The sequence below is a fragment of the Sebastes fasciatus genome, chromosome 16 (genome assembly GCF_043250625.1).
Source record: "Sebastes fasciatus isolate fSebFas1 chromosome 16, fSebFas1.pri, whole genome shotgun sequence".
NCBI classification, from domain to species: domain Eukaryota; kingdom Metazoa; phylum Chordata; class Actinopteri; order Perciformes; family Sebastidae; genus Sebastes; species Sebastes fasciatus.
This window is the reverse complement of record NC_133810.1, coordinates 3063558-3088099: the sequence shown is the minus strand read 5'-3', so window position 1 is coordinate 3088099 and position 24542 is coordinate 3063558. Positions and strand designations below refer to the sequence as shown.

Below are 24542 nucleotides of genomic sequence, written 5' to 3'. Positions count from 1 at the left end.
CCCCTGCTCCCGGTGCGACTGTCGACCGGGGCGGACTGTCCTCAGTGCGCCCCAACCGCGTCGTGCCGTGGACCACGTGAAAGGCGCCCGGGGTCTGCGGCGATGTCTGCAACCCACCCGACCCGTCTTGAAACATGGACCAAGGAGTCTAACGGACGCGCGAGTCAGAGGGTGCAAGCAAAAACCCCGTGGCGAAATGAAAGTGAGGGCCGGCGCGCGCCAGCTGAGGTGGGATCCCGGCCCAGGGAGGTCGGGCGCACCACCAATGGAGCGTGAGGACCCGAAAGATGGTGACGAGAGGTTAACGTCACGCTGCCGTAAAGTGGTATCGGTGCCGTTGTATCGGAGCCGTTTTGCGAGTACATGAGCACAGTATTGGACCTGATACTGGTATCGGTATCGGTGCATCCCTACTTCAGTTAGTTGCAATCTGCAATCCCTTCCGCTAGATACCTCTAAATCCTAAACACTAGTCCTTTAATTCTTTTATTTTAATCAGTTTCATATTGACTCAACGCTTTATTTGTCAGTGTTTCAGTCAGACAGTGACCTTGAAATATGACTGTTTCATATGAGTAAATCCTTCCTGTGTCAGCTTCATTGCAGTAGCTCCTACAGGCAGCTTATTGCCTGAGTTAAGCTCCTTTCTCAGAAGATTAATCCAAATGCATGCTTTCATTTGAAATCGCTAACAGTGAGTATGGTGTCTTTGACCCTGTTCAGACCTGGTATTAACATGCATCCTCAGTGATCCGATCGCAAGTGGACAGCTCTAAGTACAGGTGTGAACGCACTCAAGACGCATTGAGATCGGATCGTTCAGATCGAGGTTGTCTGGGCCACATATGACCTCATTCTTTTAGCAGTGTGTAGTGAATGTGTCCTGGACCACATTAAGGACCGCCTACTCATCTGATGTCCAGCTGGGATCCGCGGGATCACCGCACCCCTCAGGTGAATAAACAGGCAGACACGGGCGCTTGTCAGCATGGAAACGGCCTCTATGCTCTACTGTATCCTGTCGGTACGACTGTATTTTATTAAAATATATCTTGTTTATAGGCTACATATCTGCAGACTATCAGACTAGGCACGCAAAGTGCATTATTATCATACTGTCGGAGATGTGTCGGTGTTTTTGTTCCGCTGCTTTGCGCAGAGCTGACACCCGACCGCCCGCCTGTTCTCTATCCTCCCGGCTCTCTAGAGCGCTGTACACCGCTGTTGTCTGGCAAAAGCAGCGTTGCGCCGGCAACGCAGAGGTACAATAACCTTTTATTTTGATGTTAATACAATGTACCAGAATTCAGGAATATGTAGGATATCACTACGGACATTCATGTAATATTACGTCACAACGTCTGCTGTATTGGCCGTGTGTTTACTACGTGTTTATCTGCATATGGGGCGGGGAAGTGAGATCGGATCACAAGTGGCCACTGAGGACGCATGTGGAGACGCATTCTAATGTCAGGTGTGAACAGACATACTTAAAGCTGTCCACTTGCAGGAGTCAGAGAGGGGTGGGTTGTGTTTTTTTTTGGTGCTGAGGTACATCCAAGTGTCATCGGCATAGCAGTGGACATCCAGGTTGAAATGATTAATCTGACTGAACTAATGATTATCAAAATTGTTGATTTTCTGTGAAGCGACTTATCAGTTAATCAACTTATTGTTTCAGCTCTAAAAAGCAACTAACTGAAGGGTTCAGCTGAAGTTTAAAGAGACTGACATTAAGCTGCTGCAGCTTTTTTTTGGACTGGAAATGACCTGCTGATTCTCTTTGTGTTTTTTCCCAGATTGATCCACGACTACCTGAGCGTGGCGCCCTTCGCAGACTACCTCGACAGCATGTACTACAACAGATTCCTCCAATGGAAATGGTTGGAGAGGTAAAGCTTCTTTTTCTGCGTCTGTTTGTCTTCCTCCCCATTATGTGCATGAGCATACTTTCATTACACACACACACACACACACACACACACACACACACACCACTTAAAAGCTCACTTAGAGGCTACATTAGCCTGAAGCTCCGCCACACCACCAGTAGCAACATGCTCAGCGAGTTGTCTCATTCCTTCCTCTCCCCAGCGTCCTCATGTCCTCGGGGTTACGGGGGTGAGAACAACGCAACCTGTGAACTTCAGAGTGATATCACTGTTCACAGGTTTCAAGACAGGAGCTTGAAAATTGCTCAACTGCAAAAGTTTCACAGTTCAGTTTCAGCAAGTGAGGTGACTCTCAGAGCAGCTTGTTGTGTTTCTGCTGTTCTAGATGACACCTTTGAGGGTTTGGTTTATTGTAATTATGGGAGTTGAGTGGGAGGTGCAGCAGATAATTCTGGTATCTAATCCTCATTATCTCATAATTACAGTAAAGAGAGTAAAGAGAGATTACATGCCTCACTGAGATTTAAAAAACAACAACTTTCTTTTAAGAGTGTTCTGGCTAAAATAGAGAGCAAATGTGTCACAAAATCTGAATTATTTGCATCTTAATTTTTATAGCAGTTTTAGGAAGGCGACATTTGGGTACTCACCGATACCGAGTACCGATACGAGTACTTCTCTGTGCCAAAAGACCCTCGTTAACAGCCAGCTGGAGGGTGTGAGCGACACACGGCAGGCTGGGGAGTCCCGCATACGAGGCGGTGCGCCGCCACCGGCTCTAGGTCGGCTTGGAAAGGCTCGGGGCGAAGGTGGCTCGCGGCCGCAGCTCTACAGCGCTCACCGCCCGGACCTCGCTGCACCATGGACAAAGGGCTCGCTGCTCACGCGGGGCTCGGCCCACGTAAAAGGCACCAGGGGTCTGCGGCGATGTCTGCAACCCACCCGACCCGTCTTGAAACACGGACCAAGGAGTCTAACGCATGTGTGAGTCAGAGGGTGCAAGCAAAACCCTGTGGCGCAATGAAAGTGGAGCCGGAGCACGCCGTCTGAGGTGGGATCCCACGCCAGCGGGGTCGGGTACACCAACGACCCGTCTCACCCGCACAGTCGGGGAGGTGGAGCGTGAGCGATAGGATTTGTAGTTTGTAGTCTGGTTGTGTGATAATGTGCTGCAGAAACACGCTAGAATAATAACCAACAGTGCAGCTGTGTTTCTATTTGCCGACTGAGCACATCCGTACGGTCAAAGTTGGTCAAACTCTGACCTGGAGATCACACTGAAACACACATGTTGGTCCAGTACTGGCACACAGGACAAACTGTTTGGGATCTCAGTTCCACCGTACTCACACTTTTGTCTGACGTAATTCACTACAGAATCACATAAGTGTTAAATAAATCTGTCAACACAATAATGGTTGTTAGGACTTTTATCAGGTTTGTTTGCAGACAGAGAGAGTTAGTCTGGGAACCATCAGAGACCTCTGATGGTTCCCAGACTCCACGTTGAAAAGCTCAGTGATGCTGTAAACATGCCGTCTATCCCGCAGTGTTTAGCTTTTGATGGTTAAACCGCCGTTCTTCAAGGAATCAGCTGAAACAACCCACATGGGAGGCCGATCCATCCACAGGGATCCTCGTTTTAGACGTAAACACAAAAGATCAGGCCTGAACCCACAAGGTGACAAGAGGAAGATATAGAGAAAGAAAACATTCAAGGAAACCTAAAGACAAGAGAAGAAAGTGGAGATAGATGTGTGATCACCAGGAACCAGTGTTATTGTTTCTTCGAGCCACAAAAGCCGCTTATCAGATAAAAAAACTCTGTGTCTGGCATGTCAGCTTTCCAGAAACTGCGTAAGGTTGATGACCTTGAATTTTTCACTTCATCCAGTAGAGCTTAGAGAAGTTTTCACAAACCACTGGGTCATTAAATTGAATTCCCTCCATTTCTAATCCTTCAACTGCAGTGAAAACACAAAAAACACCTCCATAATTGGAGTTAAAATGTGTTCTTGCAGCAGTGACGTTCGGCTGAGAGATGTAGCAACTAAAACACGTCAGCAAACGGAGGAAGTGCCTGCAGAGTAGAGCCGGGAGCTGCTTATCTTATCGCAATTAAAACAAATAAACCAACAAATAAATCAAATAGGCAATAGCGCTGACAGCTGATTCTCCAGCAGTCCTTTAAGATGTCTCCAGTTGCTAAAGCTTCTGTTGTCTCCTAGCAACAGCAGGATCCACACCTAACGAGCACCTGGAAGATGTCGTTAGCCTAAAAACAACGATGTATCCCAGTTTATTTTCGGTTTTAGTGTATGTGAATGACTTCAGCTGACAGGAAGTAAACATGGACCCGAACCTGTTGCCTAGCAACGCAATTCTGTTGCAATTCCGTTGAAATGCACTAAAACGGAGCGTTTCAGACAGAGGGTGAATACAGGCATATTTAGGCAGACAGTATGTGGAGAATAAAGGATTTTTTAACATTAAAGCATGTAAACATGTTCTAGTAGAAACTAAAAATACAAGTATGAACATGAAAATGAGCACGATATGGAACCTTTAAAACCGGAACAAACATGGCGGCTCGTTTGGGAACTTTTTTCTCTCATATCACAAAAACAGTTCACCGAAATGTGTTTCTGAAAACATTTTAGGTGCTAAATAAGCCACGAAGTTGCTGAATCTGTCTTCATTTTAGATCGAAAACAGTTAGTTTAAAAGTTTTTCTGTTGTTTCCAGAGGTGGCGAGTTGGGCCGAATGCCTCTAACTTTATGCAAATATGGAGCGGCCAACGTGGCGCTACTCTACCACAATGCATTGCACGGCTGATTGCATAGACAATGAATGGGAAGCGCGGAAAGGAAGGATCCTGTGGACATGCACCATGAGTCCGATGTGTTTTATTATTCTATTTTTTGCAAGATCCACAATACGAGGGAATAGCTCTAGTCCCACACGGGGCTAATGAATGAATGACATTAGCAAGAAGCTGCCTAGAGCACAAACACTACTGTCTAATATTTTTGTAAATCCTTTGTTTTGCGACCATCGACTACAAGCTGTTCTGCCATCACCTATGCTCTCCTAGTGCACTTTTAGTTTTTAAACATGTGACAATTTCACAGGAAAAATACCAACTTGGTGTGCAAAGGTTTAGTCTTTTGTCAATTGACCTTATTAGTTTTGTTTATAATATTTGAGTCTTAAAACCATAACTATTTGAGTAGTTTTCAACTGTTTTAGTCTTCAGATTATATTGAACATTTCAGTCAATCTAGTCGTACTGATACGGCACACACACACAGCACAAAAACAAAAGAGTCTATAAGATTTTGTTTCCTCCTCTTTTTGTCAATGAACATAAAGAGATTTTAAATTAAGGCCATTATCATCCCGGCTTTGGTCAGAGCATAACATCATGAAACGTGACACCTAAATGGAGAACTGTGTCCTGTCTTGACCCGGCTCTCAGGCCAACAACTGCTGGTTTGCAGAGAAGCAGCAGACCTGCAAATTGTTCATGGCAAACACCTGACAAACTAGTGTCCTTTCATCATATATGAAGACATGAATAAACCCCTATATATTGAAGTGCTGTAAGCAGAGAATGAATGCTTCTTTTCTCTATTCACTCTCCTGGAAGCTCAGTAGTATCGTCTCCACACTAGAGCATCGAGCAGCCAACTGAAGGGACTTTATATACCCTCAGAGTAACGGGGCTGATTGAACAGGGCTGGGTAATGATGGCTGATGAGAGGCAGCTGCACATGCAGGAGTGCAACCCGGAGTTAGAGACCTCTGGAGGCCAAATCAGGGACAACACAGCAGGATCTGAAAGAGGAGGAAGTGTTGGAGGACTCATTCACAGCTGTGAAGACATTTTTTACTGTCCAACATCTTTGTTTTGCTGATTTAATCTCAATCGGTTTCACAGACAAATAAAGTTTCAGAAAAATCCGTCAGTGTAATACAGATAAAATCTATTCCAGACCAAAATACAAGAATTCTGCAAAAGCTACTGGTCAGCTAAGTAGTCTTGTTTACTCATTCTTTAATCTGATTCATAATTCTGTAATAGGAGAAGTGGTTAAACTCCATGGAAATTAACTGGAAAATCCTCAGCCCACAGCCAGCCACAACTGTCCAGTTTGTTCACGCTGCAGTGACGGAAGCCAAATGCATCCTGTAGCCACACTAGTCTGTCTCAGGAGGCAGAGCGGTCGTCTAGTAATCGGAAACGTCCTGGTTTGATCATGAAATACGGACGCTTGGGCAGTGGGGCTGATGCCGACGCACAAGGCAACCCTTCAGCGTCTGTATGAGACACACTGGGCTTTCAACTAACTCCAATGTAAACCCATCCGTGTCATTATTAGACGCTAAAGGGACCAACGTTCGCGTCCCGTATGAAACCAAAAGTTGAGATATTTTTACTGACGCTACGTCACTGAGTCACATGACGTCACGTCCATAGCTTAAGTTACGTAACAAAAATACTTATTTTAAGCCAAACCATGATGTTTTCTCTAACCCTAACCAAGTAGTTTTGTTGCCTAAACCTAACCGCCACCGCTTCACAACATTAATCACGCGTTAAAGTGCAAGTGAAACAGAAGTTAGAGCGTCTTTATCTTCTGTACTGTGAGTATCCCCAGTGAGATGGAATATGAGAGCGGTGTACAGTTACAAAAGGGATTTAAATCAAATCCTTAGCATTTGATTGGACTGCTAAAAAATTGAATGTAGCGTGATACGAAGCCTCCACACACACCTCCCTTGTCGCTAAAAGTTGCAGATTGATTGATGGATGGAGGTCATGATATTTATGGTTGACATTGGTTGGTACTAGCTTACGTAAGCACATGTTCATATATTGTTAAATAGGTCACAATTTGATCGGGAAGGTGATATAAAAGGGTTTAGAAAGGCATCTTCAGCACCACAGTTTCATATCGCAATCCTTCTGCGTCAAAATATTACACAAAAAGGCGGCTTCCATCCCAACGGCAAAATATGATGAGTAAGGATGAGATCACGTTGGCCATCAGTGTATGAATGTGTGTGTGTGTGTGAATGGGTGAATGTCATGTGTTGTAAAGCGCTTTGAGTGGTCAGTAGACTAGAGAAGCGCCGTATAAATGCAGTCCATTTACCATTTGATGTGGCTCTAGGGAGGAAAGTACAACTGAGGCTATTTGAATGTGATATTTTAACTTATCCGCACATGAACCCAAACTTAAAATGTTCTTTTGTCCTCCATCCAACAGTTTTGTTTTGTAACGAGCATTAAAGCCTTAAAAGCTGCTAGCGTAGCTCCAGTCTTGACTTTTAGTCTCAATACATGACTTTATTGTCTGTAGATAACGAGACCACTGAGGAAGTCAGCGGGTCAATATGGGCCTTAATGCAAGAATGAACAATACTGATACCAATTACTGAAAAACAAGCTCCATCACGGGGTTTATTAAGCAGTAAATGACTCATCCTGCTTTAATGAGTCCATTTAATTTACCTGCTCGAGTGACCACAACTGTCCAAAGGGAGATGAGACGGGAGTGCTGATACCAGGAGGGACTCAAGAACAGCTTTTAAGATCACGGCACTGTTGAAACACAGTCAGCTGTCGTACAAAGTTGTCGGTTATTTATGTTATTTGTACTCCACCGGCTTTTAAATGTGACCTTAAAACAGAGCAACATCTTTTTCACCTTCTGTCCCACACACCCGATTATCCAAGTTTAAACAGCGATAGTTCAAGTAAGGGTTAAATCAGCAGCAACTGGACTTGGTTTAGATTCTTGAAGACGTTTCACTTCTCATCCAAGAAGCTTCTTCATGAACTGAAGAAGCTTCTTGGATGAGAAGTGAAACGTCTTCCAGTTGCTTCTGATTTAACACTTACTAGGATACCATGACCTGGATGACTGAGAACCTTCACAAACAGTGATAGTTCACGTTTGTAGCCTCATCAGCAGGCCTGTTTTCCACATCATGCAGGTGCATTTTGAAAATTAAAGCATCTTTTTCACCAAAAACGTCAAGTAAAACCAAAGTAATTAATGATGCTCCAAGAAGTATCCACGAACTCCTGTACATCTTACGTTTTATGTACGATTATCATCTCAGAGGCATCCTATTTTTCTTTTTTAATCAATCCCATCAAGACCTGATGTTAATTTTACCTTCAAATGTGTTGCAGTCTGTGTTATAAATGAGTTTCTCTTTGTGTCCAACAGGCAACAGGTGACGAAAAATACGTTCCGGCAGTACAGAGTTTTAGGGAAAGGAGGCTTCGGAGAGGTGAGCACATTCGGTTCATTTTTAAAACTTTATTATTATTACATTTAAATGTCCCATATTGTGCTAATTTTCAGGTTGTATTTTATATTTCTAGTAGAACATGTTTACACACTTAAATGTAAAAAAAAAAACTTTATTTTCCTCATCCCGTCTGCCTGAATATACCTGTATTTACCCTCTGTGTCTGAAACGCTCCGTTTTAGTGCATTGCGATGGAATTGCAATGAAATTGCGTTGCTAGGCAACAGTTTGGGTTCATGTTTACTTCCTGTCAGCTGATGTTATTCACATACACTGCAACAGGAAATAAAACTAGGACACATTTAGTATGTTTAAAACTGAGTAATGATCTAGATATTGTAGATTTGTGACATCACAAATGGACAGAAATCCTGACAGCTTGTTTCAAAGGCAGCGTTTTCTGAATACGGGCTGTGTGTATTTCTCCGTATATTGAGTGTTTTGATACTTTAACTGAATTTATATAGCACTTTATAAACCTCCTTTATGATATAAAAGACATGACAATCTCACTTCTTACAATATGGGACCTTTAAAGTGATTCATTTCATCTGAGATTATTAGAATAAAGTTCATATCCGAACTGTTATCAGAGGATTCATGTCGTTAATCTTTGATATAATACCTTCTTTCACTCTCAAAACACAAGTTTCTCTAGTTCAGACGGCATTTTGCAGCACATGTTCTTCTATTCTTTGTGCTTCTGAAGATAATGTCTCATTTATTAAACGTTGGGAAGGATTCAAAGTAAGCGTAAAAGCAGAACAAGTAAGCATTTCGTCCTCAGCTAATGATGCCGGTTCCCTCCGGACCAGTCAGGAACGATTTGTATCATCCCTCAGTTTGGTTGTGAATTAGACTCATTATGGCCTGTTAGAGCTACAATGGTGACCTTTAAGGAGGAGGACAGTCTGATGTTGTTTAGCCGGGTTTATAGTACCCAACAATGGACAGAGAAATCAGCAACACATAGAAAAAGTAAAGAGACGTTTTATGTTTTCATTAAAGCATGAGACCGCTATTAACGTCTGTGGTTCACCAGAGCCACGAGGAAGGTTGTGTTGCTGAAAATAAATGTGCAAATACAGATTTTTACATAACTTAAAAACAATTATTAGAAACAAAAAATAAGCAATTAGGCTTTTATTGATAAACACAATATCTGATAACTGTAACACAGACAGATAGAGGCTCGTCACTTTAAGGAGTACACACACACGGTCTGTTTGAAACTCGCTAAAGTTACGCAAACTACGTCTATTGGTGGTTTGTAAAAATGGTTTTGGCTACAAAAACACAATTTCAGATTGACATCACATCTACAAATCAATCGCTCCGTTCACGTTCGTTATGTACAGCTACGATTTACACCAGAATGCCGCCGTAATAGAGTAGAAAAGTACGTTTTCATTGCATGGAGCCTTGTTTTCGATGTCTTGTGTTACCTTATGATTTGATCATTTACAATCACGGTCTTGTTTGGGGCCCCGGCGCTCTCAGAAACGTGAAGTCACAAGACGGCGATGAAGTCGTCTTTGTTTTATTAAAAGAGCGTATTGTATCTTTTGTTTTTGCCACTTTTTATATATAAAACATATAAACCCCTCCTCTTCCTTTTACCCTGCAGGTGTGTGCGTGTCAGGTGCGGGCCACGGGGAAAATGTACGCCTGTAAGAAACTGGAGAAGAAGAGGATAAAGAAGAGGAAAGGGGAGTCCATGGCGCTCAATGAGAAACAGATCCTGGAGAAAGTCAACAGCAGATTTGTAGTAAGCATCTTACATTATTGGTTAAACAGAAAAGAGATCAATACATAAGTTGTATATTGAATGTTATAGCATGTGTCAGGAGAAAGAATTCCTGCATGTATATACGTTACAACATTCAACAGTAACCATCGGGGGACATTTCTTTCTTCCAAAATGAGACATTTATAGAGTGAAACTCTTCACATATTTCCTCCCGAGTTTGCTCTCTCTGTGCAACATTAACAACTGCAGTAATTAAAAGACAACATGGAGGTTTGATTCTCTGCCAGACGACGTTCGTTCAGCTTGTTTGATTTGGACTCCAGTCAGTCGGCTGCTCCCGGAGCTCCCGGGGGCTGAGTGAGGAGCCCCTCTGGGTTCAACATGGCTTCAATGCAAAAATACACAAACAACTTAATTACAGAACTTTTTTTAGAAAGCTTGGCAGCAGGTTGTGTTTTTAGTTTTGTGGACGTGCTGGCAACGGCATTGTCAGCTTCCTTAATATCTCATATTAAAAGGAAAAATTCACCCCAAATCCTATTTCAGATGCAATTGTTGCACTAATTTTACCATGACGATGATGTAATGATGTAAAACTCCGATCAAGCTGATCTTATCAGCATCGTTTCCAGCAGAAAACAAACTTTAAAAAGCCACTATACACTACCTACTCCATAGCAAACAACAGACAGACCCAGTTAGAGACTAGCTGGCGAACATAGTGGAGCATTTAGCAGCTAAAGAGACAGATATTCCACATTTTTGGTGGTGGAGACCAAAAGCGGAGATAAAAGAGAGAGAATATTGGACTTACATTCATCAGGTGGACACAAACACAACTCCCAATGAATGATCATGTTGCTCTGTATCTGCTGGATGTGTAAATAAGGAACTATTTACTAACATGTTCACCACATCAACTTTTGATAATATGCAAATATTGTTTTTACAGCTTGTTGACGCAGATTTAATGCTCTTAAATTCTGCCGATTTTGTGATTTCACACTATGGTGATTATTATTGTTTTATTTATTTTGTTGTTAATTCTCTCCTGTGTACACTCTATACACTTGTAAAAGATTGATTAATTGTCTTATGAATAAACAACTTAGTATTTCAGCACTTGATTTGAAGATTTAAGCTCTTTAATAATAATTTAATAATTTAAACATCTCAGCAGCTGATATGAAGCGGCTACACCTGATCACTTAAAACATTCCCATGCAGCAGCATCATTAACAAATGACCCTCCTCTGTCTCCAGGTGAGTTTAGCGTACGCCTACGAGACGAAGGACGCTCTGTGCCTTGTGTTGACGCTCATGAACGGAGGAGACCTGAAGTTTCACATCTACCACATGGGCGATGCGGGTTTCGACGAGAAGAGAGCCATCTTCTACTCTGCGGAGATCTGCTGCGGCCTGGAGGACCTGCACCGCGAACGCATCGTCTACAGGTCAGCGTCCTCGAACCTCAGAGACGTTTGTCTCACTGTCTGTCCTCTCTCCTTTTGTCTCACTGGCTCTCCTCTTTTGTTCTCTCGCTCTCGGTCACACAGAGACCTGAAACCAGAGAACATCCTGCTGGACGACCACGGTGAGTAGCAGCCGTTACCATTAAAGCTCTTGAAAACTCATATTCAAATCTTAGTTATTTCTCTATAGCATGAAATCAGAGATCAAAATGTGACCAATGAGTACTTCCGTTACCTCTCTGCGGGTTGTTGGCTCATTTAAGTAAGGGACAGGTGCGCCCTGATTTTCTAAGAACAACAGGAAGTCAGTTTTTGTTTGGCCCGCTTATTGACACAGCAGCAGCAGGGGTGGCTCCTTCTTCGTCATAACTCAGTCAAATCTGAACACACTGACATGATACACATTTTTTAGCTTTAGGGTGAGTTACACTTTCCAAGGATATAATTATTTCTTACGTCCATTGTGAGTAAACGTCCATAAATCAGCTTCAAAATCATAGAAAAAAGATTAAATGAAAACAGAACCAGCCTGAGAATCATCATGTTTTTAGGTTTTCTTCGGTATCAAAATAATTCGTAAATACTTGTCTGTACATCCATGTGTACTCTGGAAACAGGAACTGCTAATATTTAATTCTGCATACTTTTAATGGTGCCAATTTGCCAAAATTTTAAGAAATATTGGCAAGAAAAAAACTGTAAATGTTAAAGCAGGAGACAAATTAATTAGTGAAATAGTAGTCTTTTACTACAAATCTCAACTCAAAGTCCACTTCCTCTTTTGTTCCAGAGCTTTCGACTGTATAACATGGTCTTCATCAGCAGATGAAGTTCGCTCAATTGTCGTGGAACTATAGATGTTCAAAATCTTCAGTTATTTAGGCATTTTAGGATCCGTGTTATACAACTGAAAGCTCTGAAACAAGAGGACCCTGAGTTGAGTTTGTTTCGTCAACTGCTGTTTGCAAGGTCAATAATAAACTGTCAAACTTTTTAAATTCAAACGTTAAATTGACAAACACTTCATCAATTAATTCTAAAAAAAATATAACAATCATTTAGTTTGTTATAGCTTAAACTTCCCTTTCAAATGTATTCTGATGATATTATAAATTTCATTCCGTAGGTATTTGAAAAGCATTAATAATACTCCAAAACACTGTTTTCTATATACTATAATGCAGAATGCCAGACTGTATTACTGATGATTTTCCGCTGTGCATCACCAGAGGGCACTCTGACTCCAGCAGAATGAAACCAAAAGCTTTCAGAGAAAACTTCCCTCTGCTGAAGAGTTTAACCACACACGACAGTTAGACCTCATTTTAAAAAAAACTTTTCAAATCCCACAAAGATGCACGACTGCAATGACTATTCTGAGCTGGTGTGATAAGCATAAGCATTTTGTTCTCAGTTAAAGGTTAAAAAGTATATTGCATTATGTTTTGTATGCTCAGGCTGAAATATTTCTTTTAACCGTTTTAACCGATAGCGTTAATCGGTTAAAATGTCGGTTAACGGTTAAACGGTTAATTATTAACATCCCTAGTTCCAACTTTGTTATGCAAAAACATTTTAAGCATCTCCAAGAAATCTTTTTGTGACATCTTTTCGATGATTTCTGTTTTTCTTCTACTGTGACTTCTGTTTGTTTTTTTAAACAATTGTATATTGTTTAAGAACATCAGTGTTTACATTGCACATACCACAAGTTATACGTTTCAGTAAGCACACAAAAATAGGTTCAAAATGCACAATAGGAAATTAACCTGCACAATATTTTATGGCGATGGCTGGAGAAGTTTTGCGTTTCAAAACTTTTGGCACAAACGTCCACTTGGACTCGAGGGAGAACTGATTAGATTCTGGTGGTCAAATGTCACTGTGACCTCACAATAACTCAAGAATTCATATGCTAATTATGACAATCTCACACAAATGTCTAACAGGATAAAATGATGAAGTGATGTTCAACTTTTACAGAACATTTACAGTCCTTTTTTTCCTTTTTCTTGAGTTTTTTTACCAAAGAGAATCAGACATTATCGGCTGAAAATAAAACTGGTTTGTTAATTGTTAGAATAAGATTGTGATAAAAAGAAAAGATAACTTGATGATACCCAGTTCGACTGGTTAGTAACTGATGCTGACATAGATCTGAACTATTCCTGGCCTTTTCTTCCGTCTTATAGTCGTTTGTATGCATGTGTGTGTTTGTGTGTCTTTAGGCCACATCAGGATATCAGACCTGGGTTTAGCGGTTCATGTACCGGAGGGACAGACCATCAAGGGACGGGTGGGAACGGTAGGATACATGGGTAAGTAACCTCTGACCTTTATCAAGCTCTACTATATAAACCGAAACCACATTTTCAACGTATCACTTCAGGGCCTTAGATGCTGTGTGCTCACTCTCCCTCCTCCCCTCCAGCTCCGGAGGTGGTGAAAAACGAGCGCTACACCTTCAGCCCCGACTGGTGGGCGTTGGGCTGCCTGCTGTACGAGATGATCGAGGGCCAGTCTCCCTTCCAGCAGAGGAAGAAGAAGATCAAGAGAGAGGAAGTGGAGCGGCTGGTGAGGGACGTGGAGGAGGATTATTCCACCAAGTTCTCCGAGGACGCCAAGTCTCTCTGTAGAATGGTGGGTGTGATGTTCGAGCGGGCCAGATCTCTCGTTTTGCTCCGGTCTGTGGCTCCCATCTGCTCAAGCTCCATCATTTTACCATATTAGAATGGTTTACCTCTGAGGAAGAAACGCTTGTTTACAAAAATGTGACACGTCTAGTCCACGTCTCGGTCTGTTTGGCTGCATGGCTTCCCATCACGACACACTTTAAGAGCCGGGCCCTTATAGTGGGACCCTCTGTGTTTCTGCTACTTTACTTTAACTTGTTAAGTTGTTGTTAAGCTGTTGTTTGTAACCTGTGTTTTTAATCCTCCAGCTTCTGGCCAAAGATCCCTCAGAGAGGTTGAGCTGCCAGGGAGGAGCCTCCGAGGTCAAAGCCCATCTCATCTTCCGCTCCATCAACTTCAAACGGCTGGAGGCCGGCATGCTGCAGGCGCCCTTCATTCCCGATGTAAGTCCACGACGATATATATCATCAGACACCAAAGAGTTCACTGAACCTCAGGAAGGTTTGCGCTGCAGAAACTGGAATTAAATCTTCTCATTTAACTTCCAGTGAAAAAGCAAATAGTTCTCAAAATGTCCTTTAAATAGAGAGAGCTGGGAGTTCAATCTTCTCTTACAGTACACGGAGAGTGGAATTAATGAATCTGATTAATAAGAATGTCACTGAGGCTCATTATATGGAGCGTGCATAATGAACCCGCTCTGTAACAGTGAGCACACTGTTGTCTTGCAGCAGGTTTGATTTTATGTCGGGAGTTTAAATCTCTATTTAAACAAAGTCGCCACCTCCTCCTCAATTGTGGTTTCTTGTAAAGTGTTAGTAGTTAGTGGTTTGGTTTATGTGTTTGCAGCCGCAGGCCATCTACTGTAAAGACGTGCTGGATATCGAGCAGTTCTCCACAGTGAAAGGAGTCGAGCTGGAGCCGAAAGACGAGTCTTTCTACAGCAAAGTGTCCACGGGCTGCGTCTCCATTCCCTGGCAGGACGAGGTGGGAGACATGCATTCATAAACAACACAAGTGGCACAATGAACAATCCATTAGGTTTTGGTGGCGATTAATTGCCCATCAAATCCTGCTGTGTATCCTGAGTTCTGTTTTCTGAATATATTTTATTTAGTTTGGCATCATTTTTTTAACTTACCATAAAAACAGGACAGAGCTTTAGAGACACACAACTCTCCAATATTAAGATAATCAAGATAATTGATGAAATGTGTCCTTTAACTTATTGAATTGTCTGTTATCAGTATGTTACAGTATTTGTCTCTCTGTGCATGTGATACAAAGAATGAAGTTGGGTGTTTTCTCCTGCAGATGATCGAGACGGAGTGTTTCGTAGAGCTGAATGTTTTCCACCCGGACGGGACGGTTCCTCCTGACCTGGACTGGAGAGGACAGCCGTCTCCTCCACCCAAACAGGGACTCCTGCAGCGGCTGTTTGGCCGACAGGTCAGTGGACTCCCTCACCTCACTTTACCTCATTTCACTTCACCTCATTATACATTCTCCTGCAATCATTGTTTTAACTTGGAAAAAAAACTTGAAGTCTCCCTCCACTCAAAAATGTGTTTTGCTTTTTTGTTTCTTCACTTTGGTGTTTGAGCTTCGTTGTACTCACCTTAAATCTCAGTTTAACACCTGGATGTACCAGCAGGATTTTTGTGACATCACAACTAACTTGCAGCCAATCAGTATGCAACTTACACAAGTGTGATGTAGAAAACCTGAAACCTTCCAGTCAAACACTTTGAGAATGGACTTTTATGATTTCATTAATTAATGTAATCAGTTATTTATTTTATTTTATTATTTTGTTCCTCTCTTTTTTATTTATTTTATATTTTTTATTACTATTTTTGTCCTCTCTTTTTTATTTATTTATTTATATATATATTTTTTTTCCTCTTTTTTATTTATATTTATTTATATTTTTATTTGTATTTATTTATATTATAATAATTTTTTCCACACAGAATATTTTTACACATTAAAAACATTGTCTGGAGGGGATCTATAATCAATAAGTGTAATTAAACCATCGTTTCACCGGAAATAAATGGCTTCATCAAGGTGTTCAATCAACTGATCTGACATAAGACACATAACAGACAATATTACAAATAATTTTATACACAAAAAAATAAATATTAAACAGGAAGTGAGTAAGCGTTGAGCTCAAAGTGACTCTTCTCTCTGCCTCCCTCTGCAGGACTGCTGTGGTAACTGCAGTGACAGCGACGAGGAGCCCACCAGGCTGTGACACACGCACACACACACACACACACACACACACACACACACACACACACACACACACACACACACGATCTCATTTGTTTACAACTTTTTGCACATTTGTATTTTTAACATAGTACTATCTCTAAATGTCAGAATGTATATTTTCAGCATAGCCATAATGTTTAATGTTATTTAAAAAGTTGTGAAATATCGGCTGTCGTCGCGTTCCGAACGAGGAGACGCGAACTTACGGAAGATGTTTTTTTGCTTTTGTAAATTTATTTTTTGTCCAGGGAAGGCTTTGCTTTCACAATTCATCCACATTAACACATGTAACTGATCTGGGAGCTGCTGCTCCGCTGGAACAATCATCCTGCTGTAAAAGTGCCTTGCTGGAGGGCACTGTGACAGTGGTTACTAAGGGAGGACTGAGCATTCCTTAATCTTTTACTTCTCCACCCCCCCCCCCCCACTTTGTCCAGGGAATCAAACCAGTGACTTTCAGCTCATGAACTGTGACCACTTTTCTTCTTCCGCCCTCCATCCTGCTGTGACAAAACCTCACTGCTCTCTTTTTCTTCTATTTAATTCCTTTTAAATGTGTGATTTTTTTTATTTTTGCTTGGACATTATGGTTTTAAAACCATGTGGTTGTCTACATCTGCAAATATTTTTATATTAATAGTATTAATTTTTTTTTCGATTATGAATTTCTTGAGACAATCGACTCGTTGGCTCCAGTTACTCTTGTCAGTTCTGTAAAAATCATTTATTTTAGATGAAACTGTTGTCAAATTTTACAGAAATTCAGAGAATGAATCCCTTTCATGCTCTGATGTTTCCTCATACAACGGTTCGTATGATATCCTACAAAAAGTTAATTTGTTGTGCGTCTTCTTACGAATGTCCAGCAACACGTGTCAATTTCCGCTCGTTACATGTATACAGTCTTTTCAAAATAAACTTCTGTCATCACAGAAACAACATAGTTAGGTTTAGGCAACAAATACTTGGTGAGGTTTAGGAAAACATCTTGATTTAGGATTAAAAGCAGCAGTAGTCAGTTAATTTTTGGCATCATTGGGCAAAAGTTCCACAATAACCTTTCAGCATATTGTAATTCAAGTGTTCTGAGAGATAACTAGACTTCTGCTCCTCCTCATGGCTCTGTTTTCAGGCTTTAGAACATCTAGCCCGTGACGGAAGACTTTGACCAATCACAGGTCATTTCATTGAGAGAGAGCGTTCCTATTGGCTGTGCTCCGGTCATGTGATCAGATTTCACAATGGCGGCAGCTGGACAGCAGACCTCAGATCAGCTCTTACTGCTTGTTTTCCTCCGGTCTGTGAAATCTTACAGATGCCGTTAGAAGCACCGGAGGACACAGAGGAACATGATTTTTTTTTTAGGTTACCTGTTTCATGTTCTACTGTCACGATATAGCAACCGTTTTATAAAAATAACTTTTTTTAAATCATATTTGCTCCAATCTCGCCTACTTCAGCTTTAAGTACGGAAGTTACGTGACAAATAATTCAGCGTTGACTTCTGGTTTCACACGGAGTACGAACACTGTACGGTCTCATGGTTCACGATTAAGTGGATTAAATAAAAAAAAAAAATTTTTGGGATGTAAATTAGTCATTAGAGCATTACTTTTCATAGGTATAGCTACGAACTGTATATGAGAACAGCCTGTCTGATTATACATCTCCTTTTACCAACATGCTTGTGCCTTTTTGTTAGCCCTTTGTTTTTTTCGTAACGATAAATTTTACCAGTACTTGTGGAATACAATTAGGCAAAAATTATGGCAGCATTTAATTTTAAAGGCTCTGTAATTTCCTGACAATTTCTTAGCAAGATTTCTAGAAAAAAAATTATAAGATTTGGTACAAATTATAGAGAAAATAGAGTCAAAGTTGCTCCATTTAAACCCAAGGAAACGTCCATTCATTGTTTCTTCATTGTAGAAAACGTTATATATTAAATTACATGTTCAAGTTATGCATGTTCAGGTGACCTGCAAAAAACTTGTTTTTTAAATCAGTCAATGTTTGATCAGAATATAAGTAAACAAGACTAAGAATCTGAATATTCAATAATTTACATTTACTAATTTACACATTTGTTTTTCCACTTGTCTCTCAGGGTTTCTAAAGAATTTATTCCTTTTACAATTTTACTCTTTTTACTTTACTTCATGAGCAGATGGTGGTCGGATGATTTCCGGACTGTGCAGGTTTACGTTGGTTTACGTTCGCGTCTTGCCGGTAGACCACTTCCTGTCATGTGTGGTCGTAACAATGCGAGCAAAAAAAAAGTCCAAAGTTTTGTCCGTCCAGATTTTTTGCTGGCTAATCACACGGTTAAAGTCACATTGAAGAAGCAACGACAAGAGTAACTGAAGCTTTTTGGGTTCACTGAAGCTGGTCTGTTCATCACTCAGCTGGTACTGTCAATGGCTTCCTCAAAGAATATCATTTTAAGCTATTAAAAATGAAATACCTCTGAATGTACAAACGGCTGTCATGTTATTTCTGATATTTTTTAGAAAGTGGATGACAGAAACCAGACACCAAGTTTTTTTTCATGCTGTTAAATATATATCACATAACCATCAATAATTCACCTTTAACAGTTTCAGCTACGTTTATCAAAAGCGTTATTTATGGCAAACAACATTTTAAAGGATCAGTTCACCCACTTTACAAAAACCACATATTTTCTCAGTTTACCTCTCGTCTTATCTAGCCATGCAGATTTTGTTTTCAGGTTTTGAATTAAGAAATAAAGCATATAAGTATCCCAGCATGCATTTTTAATCAACCAAAATGACCAAATGAAACCAAAACTATCTGCGTGGCCAGATACCGCATGGGTTTAGGTGAGAAACTTGTGTTTCTGGTGTAATTTGAATGAATTTATCCTTTAATAACTGATGATTATTTTCAATAATCTGCTGATTACTTCTCAAATAATCAATTTGTCCGTAAAAATGTCACTATTATATGTCCTCAAATGTCTTGTTTTGTTTGGCCAACAGTCCAAAACCCCAAAAATACTTGCAATGTGTGAAAAAGAAAATTAGGAATTCTTATGTTTGATATGATGGAATGAATTCTGGTGTCAACAAGGGTCTTTCGATGAGCATATGCAGAGATGGATTCATTGTTCTTTGTATAAATCAGTCTTTAAGCCTGTAAAAAGTTGCCTCCTGCTTTTCTGCTTTTTGTTCAGCCACAGAGCTCTCGACTATTTTTTTTTTTTTTATTGAAGCACTTAACCAGTTAATTGAAACCAAACCAGTTATCCATATAAGATCAAAGATGACAAAGTCCTTCCCATCCAAGGTGCCTTTTTGGTGTTTGAAGGTACTCCTGCAGCCTGTAGTCGCCTTTTTTATACATACTGTATGTGTCTGTATGTCATGCAAAAGCCTGCTGCTGCGTCAGCTTCGGTTCACTTCCTGTCTGTGGTACCTCTCGTGTTCGTCGTCAAAAAAAAAAAAAACGCCACTCTGGACGTGAAGTCTTTCTGTGAAAACGAGGACAATGAGACTGAAAGAATCACTGGAATTAAAGACTGCCGTTGACTCTCCCGTTCCCGACCTCTGAACTCTGGAGTCTCTGCAGTGATTTTATAAAAAAGACTGAGAGGTCAAAGGGGAACTTGATGGGAGTCAGAAGAGCTCGCTAACATCCGTCATGGATGTTTAAAATCAGGACTCTGCTGTGCTGTGTGTCTCTCTGCTGTCAGATAACCTCTAGTCCTTTGTGTTGAGGATGCGCTGTAATCCAAACTGATCGTTCCAGCTCTGCTTCAGTGTCACCTGATAACTTGACTATCAGAGAAACCAAGAGAAAAAAATGTGTTGGTGCATCTTGTTGGGTACTTAATTATTTTAATTTTTTTTTAGTTTAGCAATAATGTTTTATAGATTTTAAAATGTATGTCAACTGCTGAGAGCTTGAATGTGTGTGTTTGCATCTTGTTTTTCTGTTGTTGTTGTTTGTTTAGCACCGGCTTGTAAACGCTGTGATAACAGAGGGGACGGTCCCCGTTTAGTACCATAAACCAACAGGTGTGTATGTATATGTGTGTGTGTGTGTGTGGGTTTGTATTTCTATGTTTGTGAGGACCGAGGTTTAGACCTGATGAGAAGTGAGGACATGTTTGAACAGTTTGGATATTTTCTGTGGTCAAAGCACTGCTTACGAACAAACTAAAAGAACGTGTGTCAACATATTTTTGTCATAATAACAACACTTTGTCCTGATAATCAGACTGAATTGCCATATCCCTTCACTTCATTAATTCAGCCTGACACTGTCCACGTTATTAACAGAAATAATCCCAAATACTTCTCTTTGACTCTGACCAACGTAAACACAGAAAGTCGTTTCCTAGAAATCCCATGTAGATGTTGTAGCGAACGATATAGCAGTCGTGCAGCAGCTACTTAGCCACAGAGCTCTGATCATGATCCCATAACGCTAACTGACGTGTACCTCAGTGAGTATATGGAGAATATCAGATTTGAAAAGAAAAACAGAAATTATGGTTTTGTAAAAGAAAATATATTTGTGTTTTGGAGAAAAATAAATACGCTGATATATAGTATATTTACTGTTACAATAAACAATAAAATACGAGCGACGACAAGTCACCACGAAACAAGTTTAATACCTTAATATCGCATGTTTTACAGGAAACAAATACACCATCGTTTAAAAGATGATGACATGTTGTGTATGAAAAATGTTAATTAGTAAAGTGACAAATAAATGTAGTGGAGTAAAAAATATTGCCCTTAGAAATATTAACATTGTTGAGTATATGTTTAAAGTAACATACCATGGAAATACTATAATGAAGTACAGTATTTGAGCGTGTAAGCAAGTACAGCTGGTATGCTATGTGGTTATAGCTACAACAAAACAAAGACATGGAGGGGAGTACTTCCTGTTTACGTTCATCCATCCATCTGCAACCGCTTATCCCGTTAGGGGTCGCGGGGGGGCTGGAGCCGATCCCAGCCGACATTGGGCGAAGGCAGGGTACACCCTGGACAGGTCGCCAGTCCATCGCAGGGCTGACACATAGAGACAGACAACCATTCACGCTCACATTCACACCTACGGGCAATTTTAGAGTCCACAATTAACCTAACCTGCATGTCTTTGGACTGTGGGAGAAACCGGAGTACCCGGAGAAAACCCACGCTCACACGGGGAGAACATGCAAACTCCACACAGAAGGGTCCCAAGCCGGATTCGAACCTGCAACCCTCTAGCTGTGAGGCGCCAGTGCTAACCACTGCACCACCGTGCAGCCCTTGTTTACGTTCAGTCAGACTCAAAAAGAAGTGTTTGAGAATATTTCTGTTAAATTCATATTTTTTTGGGAAAGTTGTATGGTACGTTTAGGATTGATTGCTGGAGTCCACATTTCCCAAATCTGTACAACAGAGGTCATGAAAATGTTTTATGACCAATAATGGTGAAAAATACGAGAATACCAACCATACAGTACTAACCCCTTCTTTATGTCAGCGAGAGTCCTCATAAATATAGACGTACAAACATTTATGTGTGTGTATATTACAAACGTCTCACAGTCGTGTTTCACTTTGGCTCAACTTTTATCAGGTTTCTTATGTTTTAAGTTTGTTTTCTCAGTTTCTTAGTTTGAGTTTCAAGACTCATACTGATCATGTTGAAATAAAAATTCATAAACAAGCACATGCACATGTATATCTCTTGTGATTTTCTATTTTATGATACCACTGGTATACCCTGTTTTAAAAAGCATCACCTCTGGAGCTCTCCCAAATATCAGCAGAGAGCGGAGTCATTTCTTAAGTTAAGAAAGTTGATAAAATGCTTTTACACCTAGTCTTAAAATTAGGACCAAAAAAGCATCACTCTGGCCAGGTAGGACTGATTTCCTACTCTTGATAAATTGAAGCCCAGGTGTCAGATATCAGGCAGCATTAATCAGAAGCCAACTAACCTCATGATTCATACTTGTTTTTTAGCCTCTGTGACGTCCACACAGCATCAAGAAACACCGATCTCTGCCAAACAGGACAACTAGTTCAAGCACAAACATCGTGTCCTTTTGGAAATAATGACGGTGAATCATTTTAGATTTTCAGCAGTATATTTCCAGTTGGGACAAAGAGTCCTGCTGAGTTTAATTTCATCATTTAATCAAGGGCAGACTCGCACCAGGTGAGTGAAATTAACTGTAATCAACTGATTGAATGGAGAACCAGCCCTCTGCACTGTGTTTTCGAGCAAAAAGTGTGAATTAAAATCTTTTAAAAAAGGAAGGAAAGAGTCATTTTTAATTCAGTGTGAGAGCTCATCTGTGCTTTTGTGTGTCGCTCCAAGATCCTGTTGCTTTCATGTCTTTCTTGTATTTAATCCCATTATTTGTTCTTCTCCCTTTTCTGTTATTGGCCTATTTTTTTATTCTCTACCTCGCCTGATATACCCATCGAACACAGTCTGTACTTTCCTCTCTGAACTACTCATCTTTCTTCTGCGTCGCACTTTTTTTTTCATCCTTTCCAAACAACAAAAATGTCATGGATAATGTCACTGCGACAGCCCGCGCTACTGCTGAAAAGCTGTCTAAATTTAGAGCCGACATTATTAAAAAGGTTGTTAACACTGCTGTATGTAGTACATCCATAATTTTGTAGGTTCAAAACAATCCCAATTCTACTGTAATCGTAAAATTCATTTATTTTCCCTGACCCTGGTCCTTTTGGTTCATCACAAAACAAATGAAAAGATTTATTTTTAAGCTTCAAAAACATTATTTCCCCCACCTGCTGCTTTTTAAAGATTCAGCTAAATTACCCTATAAGCTCCACCCAACCTTAAAGTGGACATATGCTCATTTCCAGGTTTATACTTATATTTGGAGTTTCTACTTGAGCATGTTTACATTTAGATTTCCATACCAACAAATCAGTGAGAAGAAGGTAAGGGCTGATTTTATGACAAATCTGTGGAATAGCACAATTCTGTCAACTTTAAAAACATTACCTCTGCAGAAAATACAGCCTTTGTTGTCCCGAACAAGCGGTGTCCATGTGGGTAAACATATCCCCCTGCCAGCCATCCTCCATCGTCGCCTGTGTTACCACGGCAACTCAAAGTCAGGAAGGAAATGGACTGGATGTACTGTAAATACACACACACTCCCACACGTGCTTTCACCCACGCAAACACACAAAAGTACATATTCAGGGGCTTTGTATTGAGTGCTGCTTATTTGTCTTTTTATGTTGTGATGAATCCCCTGCTGTCCAGAGGACGAATCATCATCATCAGAGTGGAACAGGTGAGGAGGATGCAGGTGATTGCTCGCTGTTTTCATGATTATAATCCACTACAGATACAGATGAAGAGAGGAGGAGATGGGCTGAAGAGGAACCCTCAAGCAATCAGGAGGTGAGCTGCAGTGTGAAGTGTGCTGAAAGTCAACCAGCTGGGAGGATCCCCTTGATATTTCATTCATTCATGACATTCAAAAAATATGTAATGGCTCAGAGAGGCGGCACGACACACAGGTTGAAATACAAGTTCACGTTTACAGGTTGAAACAAAGGCTGCGATCGAAGAGTCATGTCTTTTCCTTACCACTTTTTCTTGAAAGGCTGATGTAAACTGATTTAGCAAAATTTGAGTTCCCTCTGGTAAACAGTTACGTGTATTATGTCTAGGGCTTTTATTGTGAAAGGTAAGAACAGAAGGAGTGGATCTGGTCTGCTCTGCCTTTGTCAAGATTGAAGGGAGCAATAAAGTTTGATTCGGACTATACGTTGTTGTTTTATAATCCTCATACTATCGTGTATGTTTTGAATATGTCCGTTTTGTGCATCGTGATTGGTTGATGCCTTTATATCACAGTGTGAAAGCTCAGTAAAAATCAACCGAAAAACATTACTTCACTTTTTTGCAGTGTTAATATTAGCGTTCTGTGTGAGAGTGCTCATGACCAAAACAGTTCGAAAAAATATATTGACGTGCAAATTAATCGCACGAAAAGAGGCATTGAAAGCACCTTTCTGCAGCATTTGGAGAATTCAAACTTAAATACTTTCGGGTCATTTCACTCCGTTAGGAACCTTCAACAAACACAGGACTTTCAACCAGGAGACCGGTATTCATGTCCCAAAGTGTGGTCGTGTTTTTGTACTTCTGGTACGT

General features: G+C 40.6%; 1 protein-coding gene across 1 annotated transcript in view; it reads left to right on the top strand.

Annotated features, from left to right (window-relative positions):
- grk6 (G protein-coupled receptor kinase 6) overlaps positions 1-22060 on the top strand; it is a 56387-nt gene extending 34327 nt beyond the window's left edge. Inside the window, exons 6-18 of the mRNA XM_074611810.1 lie at positions 1800-1892; positions 8136-8199; positions 9848-9988; positions 11234-11424; positions 11527-11564; positions 13671-13760; positions 13874-14082; positions 14384-14518; positions 14925-15062; positions 15390-15524; positions 16285-17509; positions 17621-21243; positions 21650-22060. Of these exons, the coding sequence (XP_074467911.1) occupies positions 1800-1892; positions 8136-8199; positions 9848-9988; positions 11234-11424; positions 11527-11564; positions 13671-13760; positions 13874-14082; positions 14384-14518; positions 14925-15062; positions 15390-15524; positions 16285-16335 (1285 nt within the window). The 3' untranslated portion in view covers positions 16336-17509; positions 17621-21243; positions 21650-22060. The remainder of the gene's footprint in view (positions 1-1799; positions 1893-8135; positions 8200-9847; positions 9989-11233; positions 11425-11526; positions 11565-13670; positions 13761-13873; positions 14083-14383; positions 14519-14924; positions 15063-15389; positions 15525-16284; positions 17510-17620; positions 21244-21649) is intronic.
- Positions 22061-24542: the final 2482 nt, after the last annotated feature.